The sequence below is a fragment of the Mus musculus genome, chromosome 16, assembly GCF_000001635.26.
Source record: "Mus musculus strain C57BL/6J chromosome 16, GRCm38.p6 C57BL/6J".
In the NCBI taxonomy this organism is placed as follows: Eukaryota; Metazoa; Chordata; class Mammalia; order Rodentia; family Muridae; genus Mus; species Mus musculus.
The window spans coordinates 17,375,242-17,388,810 of NC_000082.6; the positions used below are offsets into that span (position 1 = coordinate 17,375,242).

A 13,569-nucleotide genomic window follows, 5' to 3' on the forward strand; every position below is an offset into this window, starting at 1 on the left:
TTGTCAACTGGACTATCTAGAATCAACTACAATCCAAGATGCTGGGTATACCCATGAGGGATTTTCCCCCCCCTTAATTAAATCATTTGAAATGAGAAGACCCATCTTTAAGGTGGGAGAATCCACCTTTAATCTGGGCTACACCTTCTGGTAGCCTATATAGTGGACATAGGAGAAGAAATCTGCTCTTTGCATTGCTTGCTTGCCTTCACTCTTGCTGGTGAGTCCATTCCTTCACTGGCATTAGAGGCTACTTCTTTAGGATTCTGAAGACACAGATACACAAAAGCCAAACTGCAACACCTGGTCTCATGCACTGAAAAACTACTAGATTCTTGGACTTTCTGTTTATAAACAGCCAGTGTTGGACTAGTTGGAAAAACCACAGCTCAAAAGCCACTCCAATAAATCCCCTTTCTATAATACGTACACAGAACCATTCTGTCAGTTCTGTTCCTCTGGAGAGCCCCAACTGATGCATATCCCTAGTGTTGCATAAAGTGGCACGTGTGGAATCCTAGCACTAGAGTGACAGAAGCAGGAGGATCAAGTTCATTGTCACAGCAACTCTGAGGCCAGCCTGGGCTACATATCTCAAAAACAAACAAATAAACAACCCCCACACTTGCCCCCAAAGGAAATTAAAAACAAACCACCATGAACAAAGTTGGGCAACAAAACATTCTACAACTATGATATCATTAGCAAATCTTAGGAGCCTGGTATGGCAGCATTCTCCCATGTTCTCAGAACTTAGGAGGCAGAGGCAGAATGTGCATTTGAGGCCAGCATGTATGCACCAAGATCCTCTAGAAAACCAACTTGTTTCACACAACCCTAGGGACTTGATCTCTGGTACTATGATAAATAATTTTAAAAAGCCAGGGGGACTGGTGAGATGGCTCAGCGGGTAAGAGCACTGACTGCTCTTCCAAAGGTCCTGAGTTCAAATCCCAACAACGACATGGTGGCTCACAACCATTTGAATGAGATCTGACGCCCTCTTCTGGTGTGTCTGAAGACAGCTACAGTGTACTTACATATAATAATAAATAAATCTTAAAAAAAAAAAAAGAATTAAAAAGCCAGATGTGCTGGTGCACACATGGAATCCAAGCTCGGAGGAGGGTGAGGCAGGAGGGTCTGTGCCAGTTGAGGCTATCCTAGACTGTAGAGGGAGCCTCTATCCCAATTTAAAAATTAACCAAGGGCTGGAGAGATGGCTCCGTGGTTAAGAGCACTGACTGCTCTTCCAAAGGTCCTGACTTCAAATCCCAGCAACCACATGGTGGCTCACAACCATTCATAATGAGATCTGTTGTCTGAAGACAGCTACAGTGTACTTACATATAATAAATAAATAAATCTTTAAAAAAACAAAAAAGGCTTAAATGGGATCAATCTTAAGCAAGTGTGGTGGCTTACATCTGCAATCCTAGCACTCAGAGGGTGAGGAAAGGGGACTACAAGGTCTAGGCCATCTAGGTCATACAGTGAGTTCTAGTCTGGGCTACAGAGTGAGACCCTTTCTCAAATACAGAAAAAAAGGGACAAATCTTTTCATTATAATAAGAAAATCCTAATGAGAAGCTCAAATTATACATACTTGTTACTTTCTTGCATGGGTGCTTACTGAAGTTCTCCTCCCTGAGTTCACCCCTGGGAAAGCACCTCACCTGAGAGATGCTGGACACACTGCTGGTTTTCCTCTTCAGTGTGCCCTCCTGACAGACAGTTAGCAGGTTGCTGGGCAGGATGGAGCGAAAGTCATTAAAGGAACGCCTTCGGACACCTTCTAGCTCTTCTGGGATTCTCAGGGAATGAGGAGAAACTTTGGGGAAAAGCTTTGAGAGGAGAGACTCTTCTGAATTGCTGTAACGTCCAAAAGATCTTGAGATTCCTATCAGGCATGGGATCGCATACTTGCAAAGGTATTCTAGAAGACCAAGAAGAGATATAAGGTGGGAGTCACTGATGACAGCTATATTGTACCAACTTGTACCAGTGGCTAACATTTTATAACCCACTTGTGATGACTATAAAGGCTAAGAAGAAGCCCCAGTTATAGAGTTAACTCAAGAGATAACTAATGACATCTTTAATATGCCATTACTGGTGTCACAGCAGTAAAACCCTAAGATACTAGTAATGCCATATTAAAAATGTCATTAGTTATCCCTTGATAATAATACTAGTGTCTTAGGGTTTTACTGCTGTGAGCAGACACCATGACCAAGGCAACTCTTATACAGAACATTTAATTGGGACTGGCTTACAGGTTCAGAGGTTCAGTCCAGTATCATCAAGGCAGGGAGCATGGCAGCATCCAAGCAGGCATGGAGTAGGAGGAGCTGAGGGTTCTACATCTTGTACCGAAGGCAAACAGAAGACTGGCCTCCAGGCAGCTAGGATGAGGGTCTTAAGGCCCACCCCCACAGTGACATACCTACTGTAACAAGGTCACAGCTACTCTAACAAGGCCACACTTCCTAATAGTGTCCCTCCCTAGGCCAAATATATTCAAACCACCATAACCTATAATGTCATATTGTGTCTCTATCACACTTGCTTTCCTTGAGAGGTCTCGAAGCATGGAACATCCCAACCGGTAAAATAGTTGGGTTCTGTTTTGGTACTGTTGACCACCACAGATTATATTCATTGCCCTATTTACACAATAGGAAACTGACCTACAAAAATCAGCTAAGCTACCCTCGTACCTGACAAAACTGATGCTCACTGGTCAAAGATACCTGGCATTTATAAGCAGAACTGTGCTCATAACCCCATGTGGCCTCTCAGGATACCACACACAACAAACATAACCCAACAGAAAAGTTTCTACCCATCAGGTATACAGAAAGTACAAAACAAAACAAAGAAACAGAAAACTATTAATAGATACAGAAAAGGAAAAGGAGAAACAAACAAACAAACAAACTAGGCTTAAAGGCCAACCAGATGATTCAATCCAATGAACTGAGTTGGATTCCTGGATCCCATGGTAGGAGAGAATTGACTCCTGAAAATTAGCTATTCTTACACCCATGTGCATATGTGTGAACGCACGCACAACACACACACACACACACACACACACACACACACACTCACACAGTATACACAGACACAAATAATAATTAAAAAAATAAAATCTTAAAAATTGAAAATAACATACTCATGAAGATTTATAATCATACCTTTTTCTTGAATCTCCAAGGCCTGGCACATTCCCAAAAGGACATGTAAAACCTGCAAAATTGCCTCTAAAATCTGTAACAAACAAGGACACAAAACAAACCTGTTACCTAAACTGGGTACTACAAAGTACAGTCAAAATTTGAAGGAGCTTTAGACATCCCCCCCACAATAGCTGTTCTATTGCTAACATCAGGAAGAAAAACCTTCTGATTCTGACCCTGCTGCCTTCCTGGGCTTGCATCTGTAGCTTGGCAGTCCTTCCTTCACTTTCTCTAACAGGTGATAGGTCCTCACGAAAGGGCTTAGCTCTTTTCAGTTTTACTCGGTAGGATCATAATCTTCATGAATCTATGTTGTCTACTCACCACTGTACAACAGAATAATTTTCTACATCTTACTTGGAAGTGTGGGGCTCAGAACACACATAAGAATATTCCAGGAATGCAGAACTCATGCAGAATAACCCCACATTCATCAGAGTCTAGACTTCTCTGTATGGGCCATTATTTATTTTTATAAACACTTCAGGTTTTTGGGGGTTTTGTTTTGTTTTGTTTTTTGTTTTGTTTTGTTTTGTTTCTGTGTGTAGCCCTGGCTGTCCTGGAACTCACTCTGTAGACCAGGCTGGCCTCAAACTCAAAAATCTGCCTGCCTCTGCCTCCTGAGTGCTGGGATTAAAGGCATGTTCCACCACTGCCCAGCAACACTTCAGATTCTCAATGAGAACTTTGACCCCTCAGATTCTCAAAGGTTTCTCTCACCTGAGGAGGTAGTCTCTCCTCCCTCAGCAGAAGACGTTCTCCCACTTCATCCCCTGAACTACTGCCTTTTCTGACTTTAACTGAGGAAATTAATCCTTCATTATCTGCTAAACCATCAGTGAAGGAGATACCAGACAAGACAATGCTGATGTCCCTCAGGGCCTACCTCTAGATCTATAACTAGACTAAAGGCTTAACAGGCTCCTAGAAGGGAGAGAGAAAGTGTGGTTGATGAGAAGGTACATGGGCTATATACACTACGACACAGCTCAATGCATTTGCTGATTCATTCAAGCAGAAGTCTAGGACATGCTAAGTCTCAGGTAGTCCAGCATGCAGTCCAAATATCCAGAAATGAGCATAACTGAACCATAGGAGGGTCTCTGGAGGGTATATAAAAGTAAAAGTCAGCATTCTATAGAAACTTATGAAACTGGTTTCCATCTGCCAAAAGGAGTCATTTCACTTTACCTGTAGCAGAGGGACCTATGGTTACCTATCAGCAAATCAAAGCCCACGCTAGCCTCCAGGCTCCCTCAATATCACAAGTACCTGTTGCTCATTTCAAAGTCCATGCTAGCATCCTTCCCACCTCCTCTTCTGGCCTAAGTTCCCTACAGCTCAAGGGTCCCTCCCCCTGCCCCACCACACAGCACACCACCTGTCCCAGGTACACATTCTCTGAGAACCTGCTATTCTCATGATGCTTTCTCTACTCTCTCACAGACAGTCCTGGATGAACACAGTACTCTCTCACTCTCTAACTCTCTCTTGCCATGCTCTATTCTCTATCTCTCCCTTCTCTAATAAGGAATATGTATGACAATGCATTTTCAGAGTATGGGATAATGGAGGAAGGAACATAAAACTGGATCAGACTGAGTTTATTAATATGGGCTCTCTGAATGGAGAGTCTAGGTTTAATACAGAAGTATCACAGCTTTAAAAAAACATAGTCAAAAGTTTGTTTGAATGGTTGGCTGAAGCATTTGTCAAGATGGCCTACTGAAAAGGAGTTGGAGGTGCCTGATATCCCTTGGCTTAGTGTTGATGAAAGGTATTAAAAGCCCAGGGAAATTGCAATGCTAGAGTAGGTTCACTGTGTAAATCCTAATCCTCCACAATGGAAAATCCCAGAAGACATGCCTCCACTTACATCTTGTAAGATGCAAAATGGTGAGAGGGCACTGAATTACTAAACACAAGATGATCGTACTTAATATAACAGGCATATAATGTCTCTTCACTATTGCTGGGAAGAGACTCCATGGCCACTTCACTTATAAGAGAACTCTTCTTCTCTTATAAGCAACTCTATTAAGAGAAAACATTAAACTGGGGCTGGCTTAAGTTTCAGAGACTCAGTTCATTAGTATCAAGGCAGCAGGCATGGCAGACATGGTTCTAGAGAAGTAGTTGAGAGCTACATTCACAGGCAGAGAGAGAAGGACTAGGCCAGACTTTTTGAAACCTTAAATCTCACTTCTAGTGACACACTTCTTCTAACAAGGCTACATTTCTTAATCCTTAAATAGTGCAACTTTTGATGACTAAGCATTCAAATATGAGACTATGGGGCCATTCCAATTCAAATCACAGGTAATCTCCAGGGAGCCTGCTATCCCTGCCTTCTCAGTGACAAGAATGCCCACATGTGAATGCACATCGTGTCCATACACATAAGAAGAAATGACAACAGTATCTTGTATGAGCAGCTTCTATGAAGAACCTAGAGGAGGAAAGTGAACACCCGTGCCTGGGCACAGGCGTGACACGTGTACGCACGTCCATGTGGAGACCTAAAGCTGACACTGGGAATCAGCCACCATTGTTCCCCACCCCCCTTTTTTTGTTTTTTAAGATAGTGCGTTTTTGTGTGGCCTTGGCTGTCCTGGAATGAGCTCTGTAGACCAGGCTGGTCTCACACATGGCATGTTGAACGAGGTAAGACTCTCAGATCCTAAAAAATGCCTAAAAGTATCCCAGTTGAGAAATACTGCTATTAATAGCATCAAGCAAAGGGGTTGGGGAGACGAGAGAGTGGGTAAAAGTGCATTCTGTGAAAGCAGTAAGATAGGAGCTGAGACTGCCGGCACCCACACAAATACTGGGGATGCTGTGTGTGCACTGCCTGTAACAGCAGCTTAGGATGTGCAGACAGGTGACCACTGGCACTTGATGACTGCTAGACTACTTCAAAGAGTGAGTTTCAGGTTCAGTGAGAAACCCTGCTTCAAAAAAGTGGAAAGGTGTGGAGATTTAGCTGGGTGGTAAAGTGCTTGCTAAAGAAGTACAGGCCTTGAGTTAAGTCCCCAGGATTAATAAATACACGAATACACAAATATGTATATACATACATACATACATACATACATACATACATACATACGGGATTTTTATGCTCGAGAGTGAAAACTCAAGAGGAAAACACCCAATGTCCTCTTCTGGCTTCTGCATTTGTATACATTTGTGTCTAACAACACATATACATGCACATATACTATATAAAACCAACACACTCCAATCACACTTCACAGCCTTTTCATCATTCTGGGGTTCTTCCAATTAACATCCATGCACCTGTACCAGATGCTTACCTCATCCCTAAGTGAGGGGTCCCTGCAAGCCACATCAGACAGCAAGGTCACCAGGCAGAAGCTGAAGCTCTCTGCAACTGGGAGGTTACCTGGAAGACATGAGGTTTGGATGAGATGATTCTGCACGCTCCTTTTCTAACACAGTCTGTCTAAGGACCAGCTTACACGAGCTAAGAAAGCACATGTGGCAGCTCAAGCTTGGAATCCCAACACTCAGGCAGCACAGGCAGGCAAGTCGGGAATTCAGGGTTATTCTCACCACATAGGGAATTTGAGGGCTGGCTGGACCCCACCCACCAAAAAAGAACACACAGCCAAAAAAAAAAAAAAAAAAAAAAGTTAAAAGAAGGCAAGGGCTTAGTTTGCTGAGATTCAGTTCTATCCATTTATCATGGACTCTTGCATCAATTTTCAGCTTTTTAAACTGCACTTCGTGTGTGTGTGTGTGTGTGTGTGTGTGTGTGTGTGTGTGTGTGTGCGCGTGCGTGTGCACACCACATAACACATAAATGAGTGACACTGCATGTGTGTAGAAGTCAGAGAACAACTTCTTCTCTTCGATCAAAACGGTCAGATCTTTCCTTCCTTCATGCGAGTCCCAGGGACTGAGCTCATAGGAACTGAATATGACCTTGAACGCTTGAGTTCTGTGGAATGTGTGTGAGGAAGAATGTGCCAGAGCATTGCTTTGGAGGTTAGCAGATACTCTCAGGTGTGGTTCTTTTCCACCTTGTTTAAAGTCTTTTTCTTTTGTGTTGAGCTGCATTTTCCAGCTGACCTGGCCTGTAAGCTTTCACAGGATTCTCCTGTTCCCACCTCCTACCTTGCTGTAGGAATGCTAAGATCTCTGTGGCCTGATTGACCAAATCCAGCTTTTACATTGGTTCTATGGTCTGAACTCTGGGCATCAGGCTTGTGTGGCCACCTCCCTAACCCAACCTTGAACTTGTAGTCTTCCTGCCTCTACCTCCTAAGTATTTGCTGGGATTACAAATTTGATAATGAGATTATTGGTAATAGATTATTGGTTTGATGCCTAGTTCATGTGGTACTGGATTTAAATCCAGGACCTTAAGAATGTTGATGGCAAACATTCTAACAAATGAGCTATATCTGCAACCCCAACAGATAAATCTAAATAGAGTGTAAACAATGGCTCATGAATATTAACCATCAAATACATACTCATATCACCTTTAGCAGAATGAAGCATACACGAGCACACATTCATATTGTGTTAGAGATTGACCCAAAGTCTCAGAGCTGGAACTACACACTTGACTACGGAACCACATACCCTCAGCATGCCCATAAAATTTTAAGTCCTTCTCAAACTAAGCCTAACAGCAAGGAAATTCTTCAAGGCAAATAGGCTGGAAGGAGTACCTTAGCTAAAACACCAAACACTATGCACATGCAGCCTTTCAGGTATGCCTTCAAATGTTAGAACTCCCACCATGGTTTCAATCATGCTTATCATGTGCTATCATGAACAATATGATCAGTCTTAAACTGAGTCAAAGACATACAAATACCCACTTTTTCATGGGTATATTCTCAGATTATGACAGTATACAGTATATGGAAGATTATTAGAATTCTACTAGAATTTTAAAATGTCACCCAAGTATCTATGAAACCTGTGTGCATCAGAATCTTTTTAAGGTTTACTACAATTTAGATTATACACTTTAGGAACCACTGTTCTAGATTTTAGCAGCATGAGTTATACTACCAAAAAAATAAAAGAGGAAGGTAGCAGCTTGGAACACGGGTCAGTAAGACTTTACCAAGCATAATGACCTGAGCTTGATCCCTAGTAACTACATGAAAAGAAAGCATGGCAGCACACATGATTCCAGTGCCATTGAGGCAGGGACAGCAAACAGAAGGATCTCTGTGGTTTGCTAGCCAGATAACTAGACAAGTCTTCTTGTTCAGTTCCAAGATGATTAGAGCCATCTTATCAATACATACACAGACACCCTCCCACTCCCTATACCCCCCCCAAATATCTTCCCCACTCCACATTACCCTGCCCAAACTCCCATACATGCACACACACTCAGTGGTGAAGCATATAATTAGCATGTATGAGGCTCAGGGTTCGGTTCACACACAAAGCCTATAGATTTACATATTTCTAACAATATTTCAAACATTGAATTTTTCATTTTAATGTAAATCTGTATATATAAAAGTGATCTTTAAAAGTTTTATTTATTGTTCCTAAAGAACATGTATATGATAGTTGTTAGGCCTCAAAAGAAACTGGGCCTAGAGAGATGACTCAGCAATTAAGACTGCATCCTCGGGGTTGGAGAGATGGCTCAGTGGTTAAGAGCACTGACTGCTCTTCTGAAGGTCCTGAGTTCAAATCCCAGCAACCACATGATGGCTCACAATCATCCATAATGAGATCTGACACCCTCTTCTGGTGTGTTTGAAGACAGCTACAGTGTACTTAGATATAATAATAAATAAATAAATATTAAAAAAAAAAAAAAAAAAAAAAAAAGACTGCATCCTGCTTTTACAGAGGACCCAAGTTTGAGTCCAAGCTATGACCATGCTCATAACATCATATTTCCAGCTCCAGGAGCTCTTGGAACTCTGAGGGCACTGCACTCTCATGCACATACCACACAGACATATCCCACCATACATAATTAAAAATTAAAATGAAAAAGGGAGGGAATATCAATAGATTCTGAGACTGCACTTCTCAAACTAGGTAACAGTTATAGATAAAAACTTCTATTTAATATGGTCCTTTGAACTGTGGAAACACATAATTTGAAGATTCAGTTTTAGGCATGGTAGGTAACTTAAAGGGCTAAAAATCTACAGGTCAAGAGGTGTACGGGTACAATCAGGGATGTTTATGATGACAGCAAAATATCTTTCGCTGAGTGAGCCCTTTAACAAGTTATGGCAGCATCCCTACTGCAGAAAAAAAAAAAATAATGTCATTACCAACCTGTCAGGATACACCCAAAGGTTTTATATAAAGCACCACAGAACTAAATTCCAAAGAACTTCAGTTTTATGGGAATCCTAAAATGCTAGAGGTGATCCAAGCTTATTGGGGGCTTCAAGGTATCAGGACACAAACATCAGTGTTGTAGCTAAAAGACAGTCAGAAAAGAAAGAAGAAAAGAAGGAAGAGTCTGTGAAAGAGGGCAGCAGAGAGAATGTGGGACAAGGATGTGACTTTCTCTTTGACACCTCTAGCCCCAAAAATCCAAAATAAAATACCAGGTTAAAAAAAAATGTGCCCATGCACTATTGGTACATGCCTTTAATTCCAGCACATGGGAGGCAGAGGCAGACAGAACACCGAGTTTGAGGCCAGACTGGTCTACAGAACTAGTTCCAAGACAGCCAGGACCACACAGAGAAACCCTGTCTCAAAAAATCCCAGGTGGGTGGGTGGGTGGATGATGGATGAATAAAAACGTTTTAAAAATGCATATGAATTTATTCCATTTATTTTCTTTTCCTTTTTTGTTTGTGTTTTTTGGTTTGTTTTGGGTTTGCTTGTTTAGGTTTTTTTTTCTTGTGAGACCAGAGTTTCTCTGTGTAACCCTGACTGTCCTGGACACCCAGCTTGAATTCATTCTGTTTCAAAATGTGCCAAAGTTCAACTGGAGGCCAGGTGATTGATAGTTCAGTAGGTAAAGCACTTCCCACCAAACAACCTGAGTTTAGCCCCAGGTACCTATATGGTGGAAGGAAAGAATCAATTCCTTAAAGTAGACCTCTCATCTCCAGATTAGTATAATGCTTTGTTTTTTGTTTTTGCTTTTGAAGATGGTTTCTCTGTGTAGCCCTGGCTGTCTTGGAACTTGCTTTATAGATGAGGCTAACCTAACCTCACAAAGCTCCACCTGTCTGTGCCTCTCCCAAGTGCTGGGATTAAAGGTGTGAGCCATGCCGGGCCGCGCATAGTCTTTTAAAGTAGGAGTTTAGCTGAAGGTTAACAGCAACAAAAATGATAAAACTATTTCTAGTGAACAGTTATGATTGTGTCCCCAAGTCCATCTCACCCTTTGGAACAGCAAGATTGGAACATGGAGAACTGACCTTTCTCTAGAAGTGAATCTATTAGCTCTGGGACAAAATGGTTGGTTTGGGGATAGACAGATGCAGATGGTCCAATGCATCCAGTGACATAGAAGAATTAAAGTTTCTGAAGGTCTGAACAGAATTTGCTCATTCCCAGGAGACTCAATGGAAAGCTGCAGGCTGTCCATTTTCCCTTCTCCCTTTGCCCATGGGTTCTAGACAGCAGTGAGTAAGGTCAGCCATGTTGCTGTTGGCAATTTGTTGTTCCACATTTTCTGAGACCAGCTAAAAGCTGTCTAATTTCCAAGTTAGTCTGCTTCTTCTCCTTTTTTTTTCTTCATTCAAGATAAATATCACACAAAATTACCTCTGCCTTTCCGAGCTGTGCTTTCTTCTACCCAATACACTTTTGGAAGACCCCTGAGAAGTCGAAGAAGATAAGGAACAACACAATCTTTGTGCTAAAAAACAAACAAAAAATTATATTTAATAAGTGACTAGCCAGTTTTCTCACATAGATTAAGCGAGCCATATCTAATAATCTCAGATTTTCCAGGAATTATGTAAAGCACCCAGCCATTCACATGCATCACAGTCCAGAAGATGTCACACAGTCTCCTCCCTGTGGTGTGGAACGTGCAGCCCAGTGGGCTTCTCTGAGGGACAGGCCCAAGTGAGGGCCTCTCTAGAAGGTACTTGCAAGCAAGTACTTAAGTCTGCTGTCAATGACAGGAGTACAGATCTCTCCAAAACACCTGTGGATCCTAAGACAGATTCCTGGGACCAAAGGGTCACTTACAGCCACAAGCTTCTGGACTTGACATTTCCTCTCTTCTCACCCCATATCCTCTTCCTCTACTGGTGTTAAATTGTGTGCTTTGTGTTTCCTCTTAGTCCTTGAAAGCTGAGCATCAGACTTTAATGGCTAATAGCACCCAATGAAAGAAATGGCTTTCCTCCTAAATCTTTTCATTCATTCATTCATTCATTCATTTATATTTTCTGAGACAGGGTGTCACTATGTAGCCCTGGATAACCCGGAATGCCATATAGATAAACCAGGCTGAGCTTCAACTAAGAGAATTGAGATTTACTCTGCCGCCCAAGTGCAGGATTACAGGTGTGAACTACCACCCAGTTTTCAAGCATCTCCTTTTAGTGCCCAATAAACTAGAGACAGTGATTATTCTAAACTTGGTCTAAATGCAGATTTATAAGCAAAAAAAAAAAATCTGAAAATGATAAAAGGTAGTGGCTAGAACATCTATCTAGGATTACAGGCACACAATTCCAAAGGGCTGCACTGCACTGCCCCTGCAGAGGAACCACAGCTCTTCCCTACATAATGCAGTGGCTTTTGTAGCACATACGGAGTAAACACCTCTACTTTTTGGGGCACAACTGTTGCTATGTTAGCTCAGAAGAGACACAAAGGTGGCCTGTGCATCCTGGAGAGAGTCAAGCAATGCAAACTAGAGTGAACAAGATAAGAGACACGGTCCTCTGCCTTCTCTGGGTCCATCTGTACCCATGAGCGCACCGGTGGGGCAGGCAGCACAGCTAAACTGTCCTGTGCCCTTTAACCCCAGACCCCTGGTCACTCCTTACATAGAACCCAAATTGTAAGAAACATAGTTTGTACTTTTTTTTTTCTTCCTTGCTATTTTTAAAAAGTCAAGTACATGTTTGGGATTTACAAGTAACTCTGTCAAGCAATGCATGTATCAAAGATATTTATGGGCAAATCAAAACTAGAATGGCTGAGAGTACAACTGAGTGGTACAGGCCTGTCTGGCATGTGCAAGGCCCAGAGTGCAGGGACAGACGCTGTGGAAAAGGTTACATATAAAAGGTCAAAATAGGGCTGGTGAGATGGCTCAGTGGGTAAGAGCACCCGACTGCTCTTCCGAAGGTCTGAAGTTCAAATCCCAGCAACCACATGGTGGCTCACAACCATCCGTAATGAGATCTGACTCCCTCTTCTGGAGGGTCTGAAGACAGCTACAGTGTACTTACATGTAATAAATAAATAATAATAATAATAAAAAAAAGCAATATATTAAAAAATAAATAAATAAAATAAAAGGTCAAAATATAAAACGGGGTGTGTGGACATGCCTGAAATCCCAGCAGTGGAGAAACAATGGCAGGAGAACCTTACTGAGTTCAGCCTGGTCTACACAACTAGTTCTGGGCAGTCTTTACTAACAAACAAAGCCAGAAATATACAATAAGACTATTTCATACAACAAAATAATAAAAATGCTTATTGGAGCTGGGCGTGCTGGTGCACGCCTTTAATCCCAGCACTCGGGAGGCAGAGGCAGGTGGATTTCTGAGTTTGAGGCCAGCCTGGTCTACAAAGTGAGTTCCAGGACAGCCAGGGCTATACAGAGAAACCCTGTCTCGAAAAACCAAAAAAAACCAAAACCAAAACAAAAACAAAACACAAAAACCCCCAAAACAAAAAAATGCTTATTGGAGTATAATTTCTAGGATATGCAGGCTAATGGTTTTAGATGAATATTCAAATATATAACATTGTTTTCCTAACCGAACAATTAAACTTAGAATTCAAAATTAGTACTACAAATGATAAACAACATATAAATGAATTAGGATTGATATCCAATGATCCAAGAATTTGCTTAAAGGTGCTGGAGAGATGGCTCAGTGGTTAAGAGCACTAACTGTCTTCCAAAAGTCCTGAGTTCAATTCCCAGCAACCACATGATCACAACCATCTGTAATGGGATCTGATGCCCTCTTCTGGTGTGTCTGAAGACAGCTACAATGTACTAATATACATAAAATAAATAAATAATTTTTTAAAAATTAAAAGAAAAAAATGTACTTCAATTAGTGTTGACAATTATAAAAAAAAAAAAAAAGAAGAAACAACAGTGCACATTCTCCATTGTAGTAACAAGGAAAATACTATT

General features: G+C 41.6%; 1 protein-coding gene across 4 annotated transcripts in view; it reads right to left on the minus strand.

The window, feature by feature from the left end:
* Positions 1-13,569, minus strand: part of Pi4ka (phosphatidylinositol 4-kinase alpha) — a 125,964-nt gene that overhangs the window by 94,891 nt on the left and 17,504 nt on the right. For 3 of the 4 annotated variants that reach the window (NM_001001983.2, NM_001373955.1, XM_006522036.4), the window contains exons 3-6: positions 10,995-11,088; positions 6,560-6,648; positions 3,201-3,273; positions 1,677-1,936 (exon numbers count right to left, since the gene is read on the minus strand). In NM_001001983.2, the coding sequence (NP_001001983.2) occupies positions 1,677-1,936; positions 3,201-3,273; positions 6,560-6,648; positions 10,995-11,088 (516 nt within the window). The remainder of the gene's footprint in view (positions 1-1,676; positions 1,937-3,200; positions 3,274-6,559; positions 6,649-10,994; positions 11,089-13,569) is intronic. The other variant, XM_030249069.1, reaches the window with a different exon arrangement.